The sequence below is a fragment of the Dromiciops gliroides genome, chromosome 4 (assembly GCF_019393635.1).
Source record: "Dromiciops gliroides isolate mDroGli1 chromosome 4, mDroGli1.pri, whole genome shotgun sequence".
Taxonomy (NCBI): domain Eukaryota; kingdom Metazoa; phylum Chordata; class Mammalia; order Microbiotheria; family Microbiotheriidae; genus Dromiciops; species Dromiciops gliroides.
Window position 1 is genome coordinate 423,552,977 of NC_057864.1, and position 17,292 is coordinate 423,570,268.

At 36.0% G+C, this 17,292-nt stretch overlaps 1 protein-coding gene across 5 annotated transcripts in view; it reads right to left on the reverse strand.

Moving 5' to 3' along the window:
• PLPPR5 (phospholipid phosphatase related 5) overlaps positions 1 to 17,292 on the reverse strand; it is a 181,335-nt gene that overhangs the window by 40,906 nt on the left and 123,137 nt on the right. For all 5 annotated transcript variants that reach the window (XM_043962809.1, XM_043962810.1, XM_043962811.1 and 2 more), the window contains 2 exons: positions 13,413 to 13,589; positions 6,269 to 6,388 (listed from right to left, as the gene is read on the reverse strand). In XM_043962809.1, the coding sequence (XP_043818744.1) occupies positions 6,269 to 6,388; positions 13,413 to 13,589 (297 nt within the window). The remainder of the gene's footprint in view (positions 1 to 6,268; positions 6,389 to 13,412; positions 13,590 to 17,292) is intronic.

Below are 17,292 nucleotides of genomic sequence, written 5' to 3' on the forward strand. Positions count from 1 at the left end.
TATTTGGAGATGAAAGTGGAGGTTTAGGAAGAAATAATAACCATTAGGAGTTGTTATTTAAGCAATATTCTATCATATTCACATTGCATGATTACTTTGTACATATATTGTAGGCACATTATCTGTATGGAAAACTAATGGTAGGCATGGTATGAATCAATACACAGAGAAATGTGTTTGTGTATGTATATATGTATACATGTGTAAATGTGTGTGTGAGAGAGAAAAAGAAACAGTCCCTCCACTTCTCTTCCTACCTCATAGTCAGGGCAGAACTGGGAAGTAAGATGAGAAGACTAAAGCTGATAGTCAAAATACTATTATTATTTTTATATAAATTATCTCTCTCTATATAATTTATAGCCCTTGCTATCTCTAAATACTCTTTAAGTAAGCTCTTTTGTGATCTTAAAGACCTGCATGGTTGGGCTGTCCATTACTGTGTATTAAATATATAATATGTGTATATGTATATATTTCAAGTAAAATCCTACAAAATAAATCCATGACATTTAGTGGACATGAATACATACTGGGCATGTTTTCATGGATAACTGTTGGACAATATCCTTAAATGAAGATGTTAAAACATTCAAACTTCATCATGATATTACATAAACCATGAATTTACCACATAAAATATAGTAATTATATATATGATATATAAAGTATTAATAGCTGTCATGAAACTAAAGACTGCCTGTATGCTATAATTATCCTGTAATTTATAGTTTATAAAAATCATCTCTAAAAGAGGGGGTTTGATGAATGCATATGTTTTCTAAAAGAAAACCTTTGCCTTTTTTGAATAAAACTTACAACTGGGAAATGATGAGCTAATGAAGCATCAGCAAATCTTTTGCCATTGGTTTTGAGCTTTTGCTGTTTTAAGCAGCATAATCAAAGATTTGTAGACTATTCTTTTACTAGCTGTAAAGAGCAATTTGCAAGATGAGCCTAGGTAATTTCTATCCATCAACTGCCAAGATCAATGCATATAGAAAAATATATACTTCCATAACATGGAGGTTGTGTACAATAATGTAGTATAGTCAACAGTAAATAAGCATAAATTAAGCATTGCTATGATCCAGGCACTATACAAAGAGCTGGGAATATTAGAAAAAAAGACAAAAATATGGCTCTTGCCCTCAAGGAACTTATATTCTAATAAGGAAGAAAAGGGAAGCAACATTGTACATAAAAGCTAAATAGAGTAAATGGGAGGTTATTTCCAAGGGAAGAATACTGACAGTGGGGACAGATCAGAGAAGGCCTCTTATAGAAGGTGGGATTTGAGTTGAGTCTAGGACCCATTATAGGCTTTAGCTGTGTCACGTATAGAATAAAGAGATTGGACTATATGACCTTTAAGATTTTTTGAAACTCTAGATTTAGGATCCCATGATCCTATTGAGCCCTTGCAGGTCTTAAACATAGGATGCCATCTTTGTATGCTGTTTCATAGAGTAACAGATTTAGAGTTGGAGAGAAGATTAGAGATCACCTAATCTAAACTCTTTGCTTTACAGGTGAAGTAAATGCAACTCTGAAAGGTGACACAGGTAGCTGAAGTGAGATTCAAACCCAGTTTTTCTCCAAATGCTCTAATAAGTTTATGCATTATAAGCCTTCCTCTGTCCCCACCCATCAGAATCAAAATAAAGAGCAGCCATCTGAATTCAGCCGGAAATTATTAAAAATATGACAATAGAAACGAATCTCTAAAGATAATAGGGACATAGTTATTTGATTAATGAAAACTGAATGAGTGAATGAGTCGGATATAATAAAGTATTCTAAATAGCTAACAACTGAAGAAAAATTAGTTATAAATGCCTTCCATAAAACCCTATAACATACGAATTTGGCATGAGGATGATTCTGGGTTCTCTAAAGTTATGTCAGTGGATTACAAATGCTGGGAAAGACTGACAAGCTGAGAAGACTTTAATATGGTCGTGGGAACATAGCTTGAGAGCTGGAAAGGAATATAAGATCATCAAGTTCAAACCCCTCATTTTACAGATTGTAAAACTGAGACCCAAGGCAATGTAGCTTACTCATTTAGTAGTATTTGAGGGAAGACTTTATAGTAGGATCCCAAGAAACCTAAAGATCCCAACCCCCAAGACCAAGGGAAAAACAGCTCCCTCTTTCCCGCTTCAGGTATGAGGTGTGGCAAGACATGACCCCAGTATGCTGATAAGCAATATCAAGGTCTGCAAGATGATATGCAGGATTGTAATGATTGGAATGACGCCACCTGCTGGAGACTTACTGTAGAAGAGTTCTGCCCATGAAGCAAAGGTCTTTGAGGGCAAGACCAGGAGTCTTTTCTTTGGCATCAGGAAGTGACGCGGGCTAGTGGGAGGAGGAAGGAAGAGGCAGGCCCTCGGTCTCAGGCTCTTTCCTGGGGACTCTGGTGGAGAGCGGAGCTAGAAATGCACTCTCCCTTTAATAGATAGGAATCTAGGCCTTTCTTCTCTCTTTATCAAATTCTTATTCTCCTTAATAAATGCCTAAAAGTCTAACTCTTGCTAAAGCTTATAATTTATTGGTGACCACTCACTAGATATTTTAGATAGTTTAGCTAGAATTTTAGCCCTTAACAGGATATAGATGAATGCTGCATATCCTACTGATCCCCTTTCTTTGTTTTGTAAAGATACAAAAGACCAGGTCTTCTCTTACTCCACTGGGACAGTTTCCCTAGTGATCTGTACCCTGGCCATGTATTCCTCTTTCCTAATAAATTTCTTTTTATTTTACAAGATTCTTGCTGAACCTCCAATTCTTTGGGTGAGATAGCCCCCTGATCCAGGTTGTAAGTCCCCCCAAATAACTTGATCTCAGGTCTTCTTGACTTTGAGGTCCAGTGATCTATATATTACAACATATCATCCTGTTGATAAGATTACATGGAATTGCTAAGGCCCAGCCTAATTGAATATAAAAGACTCTCCCCCAACACTTTTTCCATTGGGTGATAGATCCTATACCCATAGTGATCCCCCATAGACAGGTCTTTATAATATGACCCTCAGTTTTGTGTGTCCCCTTCTGCTCTGCCATTGACTTTGGTGGATTAACAAAAGAAGGCAGATATGACAATTTAAAAATTCAGAAACACATAGTTTCTGGGTAATTTAATCATTTTATTAGTAAGGCCAACATGCTTATTAATAAAAGGATGATCATTTAGCCTTCTCTCTTAGATCAAAGACCCCCTCATGGTTGTGGGTACACAGTTTATATTCCCTTCAAAGAGAAGGTGTTTCTGAGGGGTACCAATCAACTCTGATTAGTTAACACAATGGGAGGTGGGCTATTTTAAAATTAGCATAGCAGGATATATGACTTGGGTCATCCATACATTGGTCAAAGAGATATCAATTTCCATATCACCTGTTGTGACAAAAGAGAGAATCCCCAGATATGTCTGAGCAAACACAATGAGCAGGAATACACCAATTAGCTGAAACTTAGAATTTCTTTTACTTTCTGACTAGAGATTGGCCTAGGTAAATCTTTAAGAGAGATTTCCCACACTAGTTGGTTTCTGGGTGATGAAGTAGAAAAGGAGAAAAACCTGATTTATTGTTATTAAATATAAGAGAGAAATATTCATTTCTCATGGTGGGGTAAGAATTTTGAGACCGTCGATAATCTTAATTTTGCTGTTGATACCCTAAATGAGAGATTGTTGTTTAATGTCTAATGACCTGATATATTACTGAAGAAATTAAATAATATACATATTGATATCCCTGCTATGAATGAAACCAGAGATTAAAGGATGTTATAGTTGAACAGAGATGCTCTTAAATTCCCTTCTAAGAGGTGAATAAAGGAATTATAAAGTTGATTTTGTCATGTGTCCAAGAACAGCAAATACAACTAGTCATCTTTGATTTTTCTATCTTATAATGTACATGTCATGAAAGTAGCTAAAGTTTATGTGCCAACATCTATTTTTCAGAGCATGAAGAAATAGAGGAACTCTACCAAGTATTACAGACCAACTCGACATACATTTTGATCTTTGATGACTATAAGCAGAGAGACATGGTGATAAAGAACAATGGTGATTTCAAATACCAGAGAGACATGGCAATAAAGTGATGGTGAATAGAAGTGCCAGAAAGATATGACAACAAAGCAAAGTAGTAACTTCAAATGTCAGGTCATTTGTAAAATATTAAAGAGGAAGAGGAAAGATTTCAATGTCATATCTCACAAAACTGCAAAACTCAATGAAGGGGGAAATAAGACTATAGAAATCGGCACGAGACATAACTAAGTCAGATCATCTCATGGGAATTTATATAAGAAACCAAAAGGGTAACAAATAGAAGAGAGGTTATTAGATATTCCATTTCTTTCCAGTACCCTTATCAGTCATGACAGTGGAGCCAATACATTGGGTCTCTATCAGCTCACACCTCAGGGTTATATGAGGAAGTAGAGATAATACTAACAAAGTTATATCAGGCTGGATCAATCAGATATATACAGAAGAAATCCATCCTGGAGGTGAGAAAATTTTAAAGACATGAAAACTCAATTTTCAACATATCTGAAAGAGGAATTTTAAAAGTCAATGAAGGGGCAGCTAGGTGGCACAGTGGATAAAGCACCAGCCTTGGAGTCAGGAGGACCTGAGTTCAAATCCAACATCAGACACCTGATAATTAGTAGCTGTGTGACCCTGGGCAAGTCACTTAACCCTCATGGCCCCACAAAAAAAAAAAGGAAAAAAAGTCAATGAGAATGAGGAATAACATAGACAAACATAGTATTGCAATGGTGTTCATGGAATATTTAAAAAGGAAGGTCTCTAGTACTAGGTCCATACATGTCAGACCTTACATATGAATGAGATCATGGATCCAATCAAAATATTAATGAATAAATGAAACCATTTAAATTTCATCATATTGTTAACAATTAACATTTGGAGCTTTGACTCTGATGGAGCCTTTTTTTGATGATGTTAGCTGAAGGCTATTGCTATCTTCTAGTGCAAATATACACTCAGCTTGTGCAAGAGTAGATTCTCTATTATGCAGTCATGTAAAAAGTTGCATGTGAAAAAGAAGAGGCTTCAATCATTACAGCTGTCCTATTTTCATGAAAAGTGTTTTTTCAAACTCTTTCTCCAATCTGTGATTTTCCTGTGAAGAAACAAGGAACCATTTTCTAGGTAACAAAATATGTGATATTTCCTTCTGAAAACTGTTCTCTCTCAAGTGGAATATAGTAGTTTTAAGAACAAAAATTATTTGCCATAACTGGCTTTATTCCTTCTGAAATATTGTAATGAAATTTCCTCTTGCTTGTATTTTTCCCTTGAAATAAATGATTGTTGAATTTTAAAGTTGAGTTTTATTCTATCATATAATATTCTAGAATGCAAATGCATGCTCACCTAAAGATTTATTCTTCATGAAATAAGAAAGGCCATTTAACATTTACATGATACTTAGGACTATGTAACCTGATGCCCTATTTAAACTCAAAACAAAATAAGACAATTTGGGGCTTGTTAACTGAGTTCTATTTTCTAATTATTTAATATGATATCCGATATTTTCTTAGAACTTCAATTTGATGTTTTCATTAGGCCACAATTGAAGGGGGTCTATGATTTGGTTTCAACCTACTTTTCCCTACTTATCTCCCCTTCTTTAGATTCAGGTACTCCTCAGACATATTGAGCTTCAATACCTCATTTTTCTGGTCCTACCATCCCTCCCCACCCTCCCATACCCAAACCTAATTTCATGTTTCAGTTCCTCACATTATATTTGTGCATGTATGTTTTTGTGTATCCTCTTATCTTATGATCCCCTTTACAATGGGTTTTTCCCATTTCATATCCCTAACAGTGCCATGCACATTGTGAACATTCAATACATGTGTTTAACTAATATTGTCTCAGGAACATTTCTTGCAGTCTTTCCTTTTCTGTGTTGAAAGTGTCAAGAAGCCTTGAGTTTTTTCCCCCTTATGTACACATACTCAATGCTTCAGTCTGCAAAAGGAAGCACTTTCAAGAGAAAAAAATGTTTCACAGTCATCTCTTTGGGTCCAGGACTTTGTTTAATCTTAAATTGGATTAAATTCAACTCAGAGATTGTTTTGGTAAACCAGTGGTGAAATGAGCAGACTCTCTTCATATAAACAAAAAAAAAATGAGTGACTTCTCCCCAAATAACAATTGTGGTTTAGAATGTAAATGATGAATCACTTGGACAGATGTTACCTTTTCTAAGGGACTTTCTACTCGAGGAATGCTGATCATTGGCATCTGTGCCAGATTGTCCATGTGTATGTGTTCATTTTCTGGTTGTCTTCCTTTGAAATTGTTTACCACACATACGACCTAGAAGTTACAGAAAATAATTACCATTAAATCACATCCAAAGTGATCATTTCCTGTGATATTTCTATGGCTAATGGGTTGGCAATTCTAATTAAGATAACAGCATTTTCAACTGCTTTCAAAAGACTTCATAGGAGTAGGTTTAAAGTCACATTTATCCTTTGTGAAGATGTCTGGTAGGCTTTAATTATAAATAAAATTTACACAAGTATTACATAATTCAGGAAATAAAGCTCAACACTTGCTCTACCACTAAGTTAATGATGACTTTGATTCTCACCATTTCTCACTAAATGTGGATGGTTAAAGTATTGTAGGTGCCCAAATCAATTCAAGAATATCACAGACCACTGACATTTCCTAATGTAGCTCACAATTTAAATGGGATTCATTTCATATCTCTCTGAGTATCACATTAACTATAAACCATTTTACAACTAGGACCCTCTATAAACTAAGTAGTTTCCCTTTTAGTAATCATGTTTATTGTCTGTTTATAAATTTCTCTTACACGTCTGGCATTTTCACAACAGCTCACCTGGGTTACTGCTAATACTAGAGATGCTATAAAGGAAATCGATCTTGGTAACCAATTGTTTATTTTGCCTTGCTTTCAAATTCATTTAAGAATATTTATTGTGGTAGCACAATTTAATTTCAATGACATGACCAATACACTCGCTAATGTTGGCTTATGCCAATTAATGGATAATATACTGCCTACTTTTCTCTGCATTTGTTATCTATTATTTTTAAATTATTATTTTATTATGCTCTGTAGTGAAACAGGAAAAAGTTCAACTTATATACAGTTAGAATATAGCTACCCTTTTTCATAAATGTTTAATATATAATTACAAATTTAAATCACAAAATTTCCAAACTTCCTACTGAGAAGCCTTTTATTTAAGAAGGCTTACCACCAAATTTTCTCTAAAGACCAATTAGGTTTTTGGTTCCTCTCCAGTTTTATAAACAAAATTACTCTGTATGATAATAAAACCACACTATGGAGTGCTAATAGCTAAGAAAAATATATTTGCATGTTGCTATTCATTTATTGACATAGACATTTCCAATGAGGATATTCAATCTATTCCAATACCATGTATATATGTGTGTGTATGTATGTGTATAAATGCAGTATATATATGTATATAATCTCACTGAAGTTATGGTACATATACACACATATATGCATATGTGTATACACACATCCCCTATAAAATCTTATGATTAGAAAGGTCCTTAAGCAGTAAGTTATTCAAGCCAGTTTTATATCTTATATATTATATCTTCACTATACCCAAACCACCCTGGGCAGCTAAGAATCTGTCCCATTTTCAAAAGAATTATTAGGAAATGATATTTCTGATCATAATCTGGATCCCATCTTCCTATCCATTTATTTCATATTATTTACCTTCACACACTGTGTTGCAGCTAAATAGGTAGAACTGTTTCTCCTCCTAACTAAATGTGTTATCACCTCCCAACTCTGAACCTTTTTACTTGCTGTGCAGAACCCCAAACTTCATTCCAGATTCAATTCAAATGGGGCACCTAGGTGGCGCAGTGGATAGAGCACCAACCCTGGATTCAGGAGGACCCAAGTTCAAATCCAGCCTCAGACACTTAACACTTATTAGCTGTGTGACCCTGGGCAAGTCACTTAACCCCAATTGCCTCACCAAAAAATAAATAAAATTAAATTAAAATAAAAAAATAGAAAGCTGTTATATAGTGGAACATATTCTAGATCTAAAGTAAGGAAGACCTGAGTAAAATCCAGTCTCAGACTTTTACTAGCTATGTAACCCTGGGCAAATCATTTAACCTCAGTGTGTTTCTTCAACTGTAAAATGGGTGGGCTTGATAATAGCATCTACCTCTCAGGGTTGTGAGGATCAAATGAGATAATATTTGTAAAGCCTCTAGCACAGTGCCCGGCACATAGTAGATGTTTAAAAAATGCTTGTTTCCTTCCTAATTCCACTGAAGAGTCAAAGTGATATAGCAGAAAGAATTATTAGATTAGTAGTTAGAAGAGGCTGAAGAGACTGCTTTGGCACCTAGTTTCCTCATCTGTTAAGTAGAAGGCTTGGACTACACTCTTTCTTTCTTTCTTTCTTCCTTCCTTCCTTCCTTCCTTCCTTCCTTCCTTCCTTCCTTCCTTCCTTCCTTCCTTCCTTCCTTCCTTCCTTCCTTCCTTCCTTCCTTCCTTCCTTCCTTCCTTCCTTCCTTCCTTCCTTCCTTCCTTCCTTTCTTCCTTCTTTCTTTCTTTCTTTCTTTCTTCTTTCCTTCTTCTTTCCTTTCCTTTCTTCTTCCTTCCTTCCTTCCTTCCTTCCTTCCTTCCTTCCTTCCTTCCTTCCTTCCTTCCTTCCTTCCTTCCTTCCTTCCTTTCTTTCTTTCTTTCTTTCTTTCTTTCTTTCTTTCTTTCTTTCTTTCTTTCTTTCTTTCTTTCTGGTGAGGCAATTGGGGTTAGGTGACTAACCCAGGGTCACACACCTAGTGTCAAGTGTCTGAGGCCAGATTTGAACTCAGGTCCTCCTGACTCCAGGGCCAGTGCTCTATCCACTGCGCCACCTAGCTGCCCTGGACTACATTATTTCTGAAATGTCCCCCATCTCTTGAATACTGTGATCCTACTACTGTCAACTCCTTGAGGGGAGCTAATCTATCTATTCATTACTGTATCTTCTGTATATATCAAATATGGGCACGGTACCTTGCATATAACAGAGTCAAATATTTGTTTAATTGAATCCTGCAACTTTCCTGTAGTTCACACTATTTACCCACATGAAGTTATTTTTCCCCTGCATTTTTCTGTTTCGTTGCTACTCCAAAGCAAATTTCCTTTTCCCTGAAATCTTCTGATTCCCCAGGTTCATCCCTTCCTGTCTGAAACCAAATTGCGTTTAATTTCACAGCCATCCAATGCACTTACCATGTAATATTATCCATTAAAGCTATCTGTGCTTGTGTTTCATCATAGCATGAGGGAATAGACTCTCATCTTTGTACCTCCCCTAGCACCTCGTGCCCTGTGGCCAAGAGCACATATTTACAAGATGCAACTGTTAGAGTCACTGAAGGAGAACCCAGAGAATGCTGGATCAGGTGCCAGAAAACACAGATTTGAATCCTGGTTCTTTACTTTATTGTGCTAAAAATTGGGGCATAGAAAAGTAAGAGGCATGGGCCCTTCTTTAAAAGAAATTCCCATTGACTACAGATAGAGGGCAGCTAGGTGGCACAGTGGATAAAGCACTGGCCCTGGATTCAGGAGGACCTGAGTTCAAATCTGGCCTCAGACACTTGACACTTACTAACTGTGTGACCCTGGGCAAGTCATTTAAACCTCATTGCCTCACAAAATAAAAGAAAAAAAGAAAAGTAAAGAAAAGAAAAGACTACGGCTAGAAGGAGAGCTGATATAACTATGTGGTAAATTGTGAAGGTCAGAATTAATAGAAAGGGAGGTAAATGAGGGCTTGAATGGTCAGAGGAAGAGCTTCAGAGTTAGAAGGATACTCAAAGAATGTCTATTTCAATCCCTTTTTATCCCAGTTGAATAAAACGACGCTGAGAGAGTTTACATGGATGGCCCAAGGTTATATAGATAGCAAGTAGTGGAAAGTAGATCCTCTAACTTCTAAACCTACTAGCCTTTCCATTGTATTATCCTGCCTGCAAGAGACTCAAGCAGGGCCTTGTCTAGCAAGGCTAGATTAGGGGGAAAATGCTTTTGGAGAGGGGAAAATGTGAATACATGAATAAAGGTGAAAATAAATGTGTTCTGCTTGAGGGGAATACAATGATAATTGGAGTGGAGAGTACAAATTAATGAACAATAGGAAATGAGCTTGAAAAAGTAGGGTGGGCCAGAAGAGTCAACACTGGAGGCTAGCATGTGCTTCATTTCCTGTTGAATTTAACTGAACTGACACTGTATAATCATGAAGCCACTGAGACTTTTTGAGAAGGTGAGGAGGGCCATCTGCTAAAAAGGCTTGAAGTCAGTGACTTCAGTTGGGAAGCTTTAGAAATCATGGGCAAACACAGAGTGAGATGAGGATAATAGCACATTCCTGAGAAGCATGCCTATCGGCCCATAAAAGAACCAATAGGAATGCTTCCTTATATGGGTCCCTACACATAACTCACACTGTCCATATGGATCATTGCTTTAAAGGTAAGAGGGTCCTTATAGGTCATTTAGTCCAACTCTCTCATTTCACATGTGAAAAAGATTGACGCCTAAAGAATTAAAATGATTTGCTCAAGGTCACATAGCCACCACCTCCGACTTCAAATCCAGCATTCTTTCTTTTTTGGGGGGCTGGGGTTTGGTGAGGCAATTGGGGTTAAGTGACTTGCCCAAGGTCACACAGCTAGTATGTGTTAAGTGTCTGAGGCCGGATTTGAACTCAGGTCCTTCTGAATCTAGGGCCAGTGCTCTATCCACTGCACCACCTAGCTGTCCCCAAGCTTGCATTCTTTCTACTGTATTGTTCAGCCTTAGATTGGAGATGAGAAAATGGAGATGGAATCATGGATATAAGAAGCATTTCATATGAAAAATACAGACATTGGTGGTTGACTCATCATAGAGAATAAACAAACAGGATGAGCTAAAGATGACTCAGCATTGTTGAACCTGGCTAATTTGGTGAGGACCAGTGCCACTGACACAGAGATGGGGAGGTTGGATGCAAATGGAAACAAATTTTGTTTGGGAAGTATTTGAGAATTCCAGATACTTTTTGAGAATACTGTAAACAGCTCAGATTGGGAAACCAGCACTGGAAAATCATTGCTTTAGGGATAAACATTTAGTGGTAGTCAATGGAAGCAGATGGGGTCCACTTTGAGAAACACTTAACATACAAAAATTCATAGTTACTAAAAAAAAGTTATCTGGAAAAGAACATTTGTGATACAAAAGTATTCACTCCAGGCCTTTTAAAAATATTAAGAACTACAGTGAATTTTAAATATTTGTTTACAAGAAGCCTTCAAAGTACTGATTATGCCATATGGATGCTCCAGGAGACAAGCTAACCTGAAGAATCAAGCTTTCCTCTTTCCTTGAAATTATTTTTGAAAATAATTTCCTAGGATCATAGATACATTAGAGCCAGGCTGGACATCAGAAGCCATTTTATCCAACTACTTCATTTTGCACATGAGGAAACCAATGCTCAGAAGTCAGGCATCACATATCAAGGAAGTGGCAATCTATCTAAACCAGTTCACTAGGGGCCATAGTGGATAGAGACTTGAGCCTGGAGTCAGGAAGAACTGAGTTAAAAATCTGACCTTAGCGATTGCTAGTTGCGTGACCCTGAACAAGTTATTTCACCTATCTGTCTCAGTTTCTTCATCCGTAAAATAAGGATACTAACAGTACCAATTTCATTGGGTTATTGTGAGGATAAAATGTGAAAACCCTTGGTAAAGCACTTTGTAAACATTAAAGAGCTATGTAAATGCTGGCTATTATTATTACTAGAAATACCAGATATTTTCCTCTTGAACCAGGTTTTTTTTTCTATTTAACCATTATACATACCATCGATTTAATATTACTTCCCTCCATGCACACTTTTTTCCAATGGAGCTGGCTTACTAGCAAATGCAAATATATAACATTTCATTCATTCTTGACCAGTGCCTTTTACTGATATTCCCCTTAATCTGGAATGTCCTTCTTTCCTAATTTCTTCCTTGTATTCACTCTATTCACTCCTATAAATGAATTTCTTCTGAAAACTCTTTTATCTCCTACCACAAAATGAACTGCTTTTTCCATGAAGCATTCCTTAATTTTTCAGGTTCATTATGACCCTTTTAACAATAAATCATGTAGCATTTTATGTGTCCATTGCACTTATCATTCAAGATAGATCACATGCCTCTTCTTACACAAAGACTTTCCATATCCCCTCCAACTATTAGAACTTTAACCCCTCCATGAATATACTTTCTCTTACATTGTATAGGATTTGTATTTACTTATGTGCAAATTATATTTCCCAAGTAGAACCTAATAAGCTTCTTAAGGGAGGGGACTCATCAATAATCACCTCATGATTATTAATATAGGACTTATATAGGGTTTTAAGGTTTTCAAAATGCTTCAAATAAGTTCTCTCATTTGAATCTTACCATAATACTTTAAGGTAAGTACAATTATTTTCCCTGTTTTACAGAGAGGAAACTGAGGCAGACAGGTTAAGTGACTTGCCTAGGGCAATTAAGAGTTTGAAGCAGAAATTGAACTCAAGACTTTATGACTCCAAATGCAGTGCTCTAGTCACTATGCCCAATAGCTGCCTTTTAATAATTCACTTTTGTTTTTATAGCCTTGGGGCCTAGTGCAGACTCTTACACATAGTCAGATTTTCATGAATGTTTGTTGTTTTGAAATCAATTTAGTGATGCCACAGAACTGAGAGGTAGAAGTAAGGTAAAATTTAATTTTAAAAGTAACAATAATATAAATTCACATTTATATAATGCTTTGTACTTTGCCAAGTACTTTCCTCACACTATCCCCATGAGTTGGGTTACATAAGTATTATTATCCTCCTTTTGCCTCTGAAAATGCAAACTCAAAGAGGTCAGTGAAGATAGGCATGGTTACACAGCTAATAATGTAGAAAGGCTGGTACTTGAATAAAGCCCATGTGTCTCTAGGTCCAGTATTCTGTACATTACAACCAGAATGCCTTGAACCTTTAGGAGAATAATGTCGGTTTAGATCTCATGAATTCCTAGGTCTGTCCTATTTTCAAGGATTACTCAACCATGAGTTCATTTTATATAAAAATTGGATTCAGGGAAACATTCAAAATCATGTGATTTAGATATATATTTTAATCTTCTTCAGAAAGAATGAGGGGAAAAATATAATACAACAATGAGAATTAGTGCAGGCATTCACATGTTTTCTCAAAATGGATGATGTGAGTTCACTGTAAATGCAATTGTGTCAAAATCAGCCTCAAATACTTACCAAAAATACTGCTATTGATATCCCAACAAGAAAGCCTGCTATCACGTCTGACCAGTGATTTCGATATTCTGCTACTCTATTGAGTCCAGTGAGAAAGGCCAAACACATTAAGCCCAAGCATAGAACTGGTTTAGCAAGTCTTGTTCCTTTGGCTTTTATAGTGTTGGTGATGTACATCTGAAATGACAAATGGAAAAGGACAAGATACTAAGCTGTCTTTACACCAGTCTAATATATTTCAGGTAAACTATCACTAATTCAGAGTTAGAAGAGTGCATCCCTCTCATTTCACTGATGAAGGAATGGAGGTCTAGACAAATTAAGTTACTTGCCCAAGGTCAAGAAAGAAATTGCAGAACCAGGATCTGAATCCAGGTTTTTAGACTCTGGATCCAGTCATCTTTCTAGTAGTATGTGTTATGAAAAATATGTGCATAATACATCAAAATGTCCATAAAGTCTGATTAATATCAGAAAATTAAGCCTATTACCATTTTGAATGAAATTAACAACAAAAGCATAGATGAAAGGATAGGAATAATTTAATTTTACCCACTGATACCCTCCTCCATCCCCCTTATTTATTTTTTTACCAATATTGCTCATTAATAAGCCATGTCTGTACAGTACTCTTACTCAGAAAGGATAAAATTATGGAATCTGGAAGTTGGAATTCAAATCAGAATCCAACAAACTAGTCAAAACTGTACTTGAATAAGACATAAGTAACACGCCAAATTCATTGTCATATAATATTTGCTTAAAGATCCCAAGTGAGAGGGTAACATCAATGTCCCAAGGCAGTTAATGTCACCTTTATGGAGGTATAATTTTTAGGAAGTTTTTCCTTATGTTTAGCCTAATTTTACCTATTTTCATCTTCTTCCCATTTTTCAATAGCTAATAGATAGCTGATAGACAGACAAATTGATTGATTGATTTTTTTTTGCTAGCTGTATTCTTTTTTTTTTTTTTTTGGTCACCGGTTTTTATTTTTGATTTTATTTATTTATTTAGAATTTTCTCCGTTACATGTATAAACAAATTTTCACATAGATTTTCAAGACTTTGTGTTCCAAATTCTCTTCCTCCCTCTCTCCCACACCTCTTAATAATTTAAGCAATTCAATATAAATTATACATGTGCAGTCATGAAAAACATTTCCACATTAGTCAGGTTGTGAAAGAAAACAGACAAAAAAACTTTAGAAAGAACTAACAAAAAAATTTCTACTTCAATCTGTATTCAGATACCATCAGTTCTTTCTTTGTAGATGGACTGTATTTTTCATAAGTCCTTCTGATAGCATCCTGAGCATCATTTCTTATAGCACAATAGTGTTCCATCCTAATTTCATCCCACAATTTCTTCAGCCATTCCTCAATTGATGGGCATTGCCCCAATTTTGCTAGGTTGAAGAGTATGCATAGTTTTATAGTCCCTTGGCCATAGTTACAAATTTGCTAGCTGTATTCTTGAAGGATTTTTGATTTAGGACTGGAATGGATCTTGGTGGCGATACATTGCAAAACCTTAATTTTTATTTATTTATTTTTTTGGTGAGGCAGTTGGGGTTAAGTGACTTGCCCAGAGTTACACAGCTAGTAAGTGTCAAGTGTCTGAGGTCAGATTTGAACTCAGGTCCTCCTGAATCCAAGGCCAGTGCTTTATCCACTGCACCACCTAGCTGCCCCAGACCCTTAATTTTATAGATGAAGAAATCAAAACCCAGAAAACATAAGTGGCCAAGGTCACACCAGTACTAACTAGCAAAGCTAGGATTCATTCTGAGGTTCTTTGAATGGAAATAGAGGGTTCTTCCAACTATGCCATTCTGCATCCTGGGGATAAGCAGGTCAAGCTTAATCTCTCTTTCACATCACAGGCCTTCCAATATTTATAGTCATCTGTCCCTCCAGGGCTTCCCTTTCCAATCCCACTTTCTTCAACTGATTCTCATATGGCATGGAATCCAATATTACATATCAGGTAGAAAATGCTCACAGGCAAAGGTATATTGTATCAAAAATATTGGGTAGGGTAGCTAGGTGGCGCAGTGGATAAAGCACTGTCCTTGGATTCAGGAGGACCTGAGTTCAAGTCCAGCCTCAGACACTTGACACTTAAGTAGCTATGTGACCCTGGGCAAGTCACTTAACCCTCATTGTCCTGCAAAAAAACAAACAAAAAAAATTGGATAATAGTGGTGCAAGAAAAACACTATGTATTAAAAATATACTGTCCTGGAGAAGAAATCTAAAATATGGAAAACATATGTGAAAGAATCAATGGCAAGCAAAATGAAGCAACACTTTGTTGGAAGTATATTTCAGACAGCCTGATCAGGGAGAAAATGATGATGAATTAAATAAATGGATATGTCCAATTAGATTGTAAGATTTTTGAGGGCCTGGACTGTTTTTGCCTCTTTTTTGTATACAGTGTTTATTTTAGTCCCTGGAACATACTAGGTACTTAATAAATGTTAATTGATTTATGAACTACATAATCAGAAGACAAGCTGGACAGTAAGGCATGACATTTACCTTATCAACCACTTGTCTATGGAGCTCTTGTGGCCACAATGAAGAGAAGTGAGACAGATGATATTACTTTTAGGTGGATTAATAATTGGATGGCTGGCCCCAGAGTGTGGTTATTAATGACTGAAAACAATATGGGGAAAGGTTTTTAGTTGAACAGAACACTCTTTACCCTTTTCTGTTCAATATCTATATCAATAAATTTGATGAAGGCATAGCTGGCTAAGTTATTAAATTTATCAATGCAACAAAAATTGGGAAGAATAACAAATACATTAGATAAATCAGGATTTTTTCTGAAGACAGATTTCCATAGACTATAATGAGAGGCAAAATCTAATAAGATGAAACCAAATAGAACAAATCTAATTTAATTCTTCCTCCACATGAGGACCATTTAAATATTTGCAGGCAACATTCATGTGTTCTCCTAGATATTTTCTTTTTTTAGACTAAACATTCCTGATTCCTTCAACATTTTTTTTGGTACTGCATTATTTTGAGTACATTTGCCACTCTGGTTACTGTCTTCTGGAAGCCTTTAAGGTAATTTATTTCTTAATTAAATCTGGTGCTCATAATCAAATAGAATATATATCAGATAGGGAGTGATGAGAACTGTCGTTTTCCTTTCTCTGAAAACTCTGTTTCTGTTATTGTAGTAAAATTACTTTCTTTTTTTATCATTTTCTTTTCCTTTCTTTCTTCTTTTCTTTCTTTCTTTTGACTTGTATGTCACATTGTCATTTTACATTGAATTTTTACGACACTAATATACCCATTTTTTTTTACAAAAACTCTTATGCAAGTACATTTTTAATCAATCTGCAAATATTTAAGTACCTATTATATGCCAGGCACAGTGCCAGGCACTAGGGATAGAGGTATAAAGAATGAAATAATCTCTTCCATCCCTTATTTGTAAAGTTGATTCTTTGAATCACACATAGGGATTTCTCTTTATCCCTGTTAAATGTCATCTTATTAAATTCGGTCCATCATTCTAGTCTGTTGACATCTTTTTGATCCTGATTCTGTTATCCAATGCATTTTTTATTTCAAAGGGCAGATCTAGGAGCAATAGACAGAAGCCACTGAAAGGCAGATTTTCCCACAATATGAAGGGGGAAAATAACTTTCTAACAATTAGACATCTCTAAAAAGTATAATGAGGACAGCTGGGTGGCACAGTGAATAGAGTGCTTGGCCCAGATTCAGGGAGACTCCCTGAATTCAAATCTGGCCTCAGACAATTACTAGCTGTGTGACTCTGGGCAAGTCACTTAACGATATTTGCCTCAGTTTCCTCATCTGTAAAATGAGCTGGATAAGCACA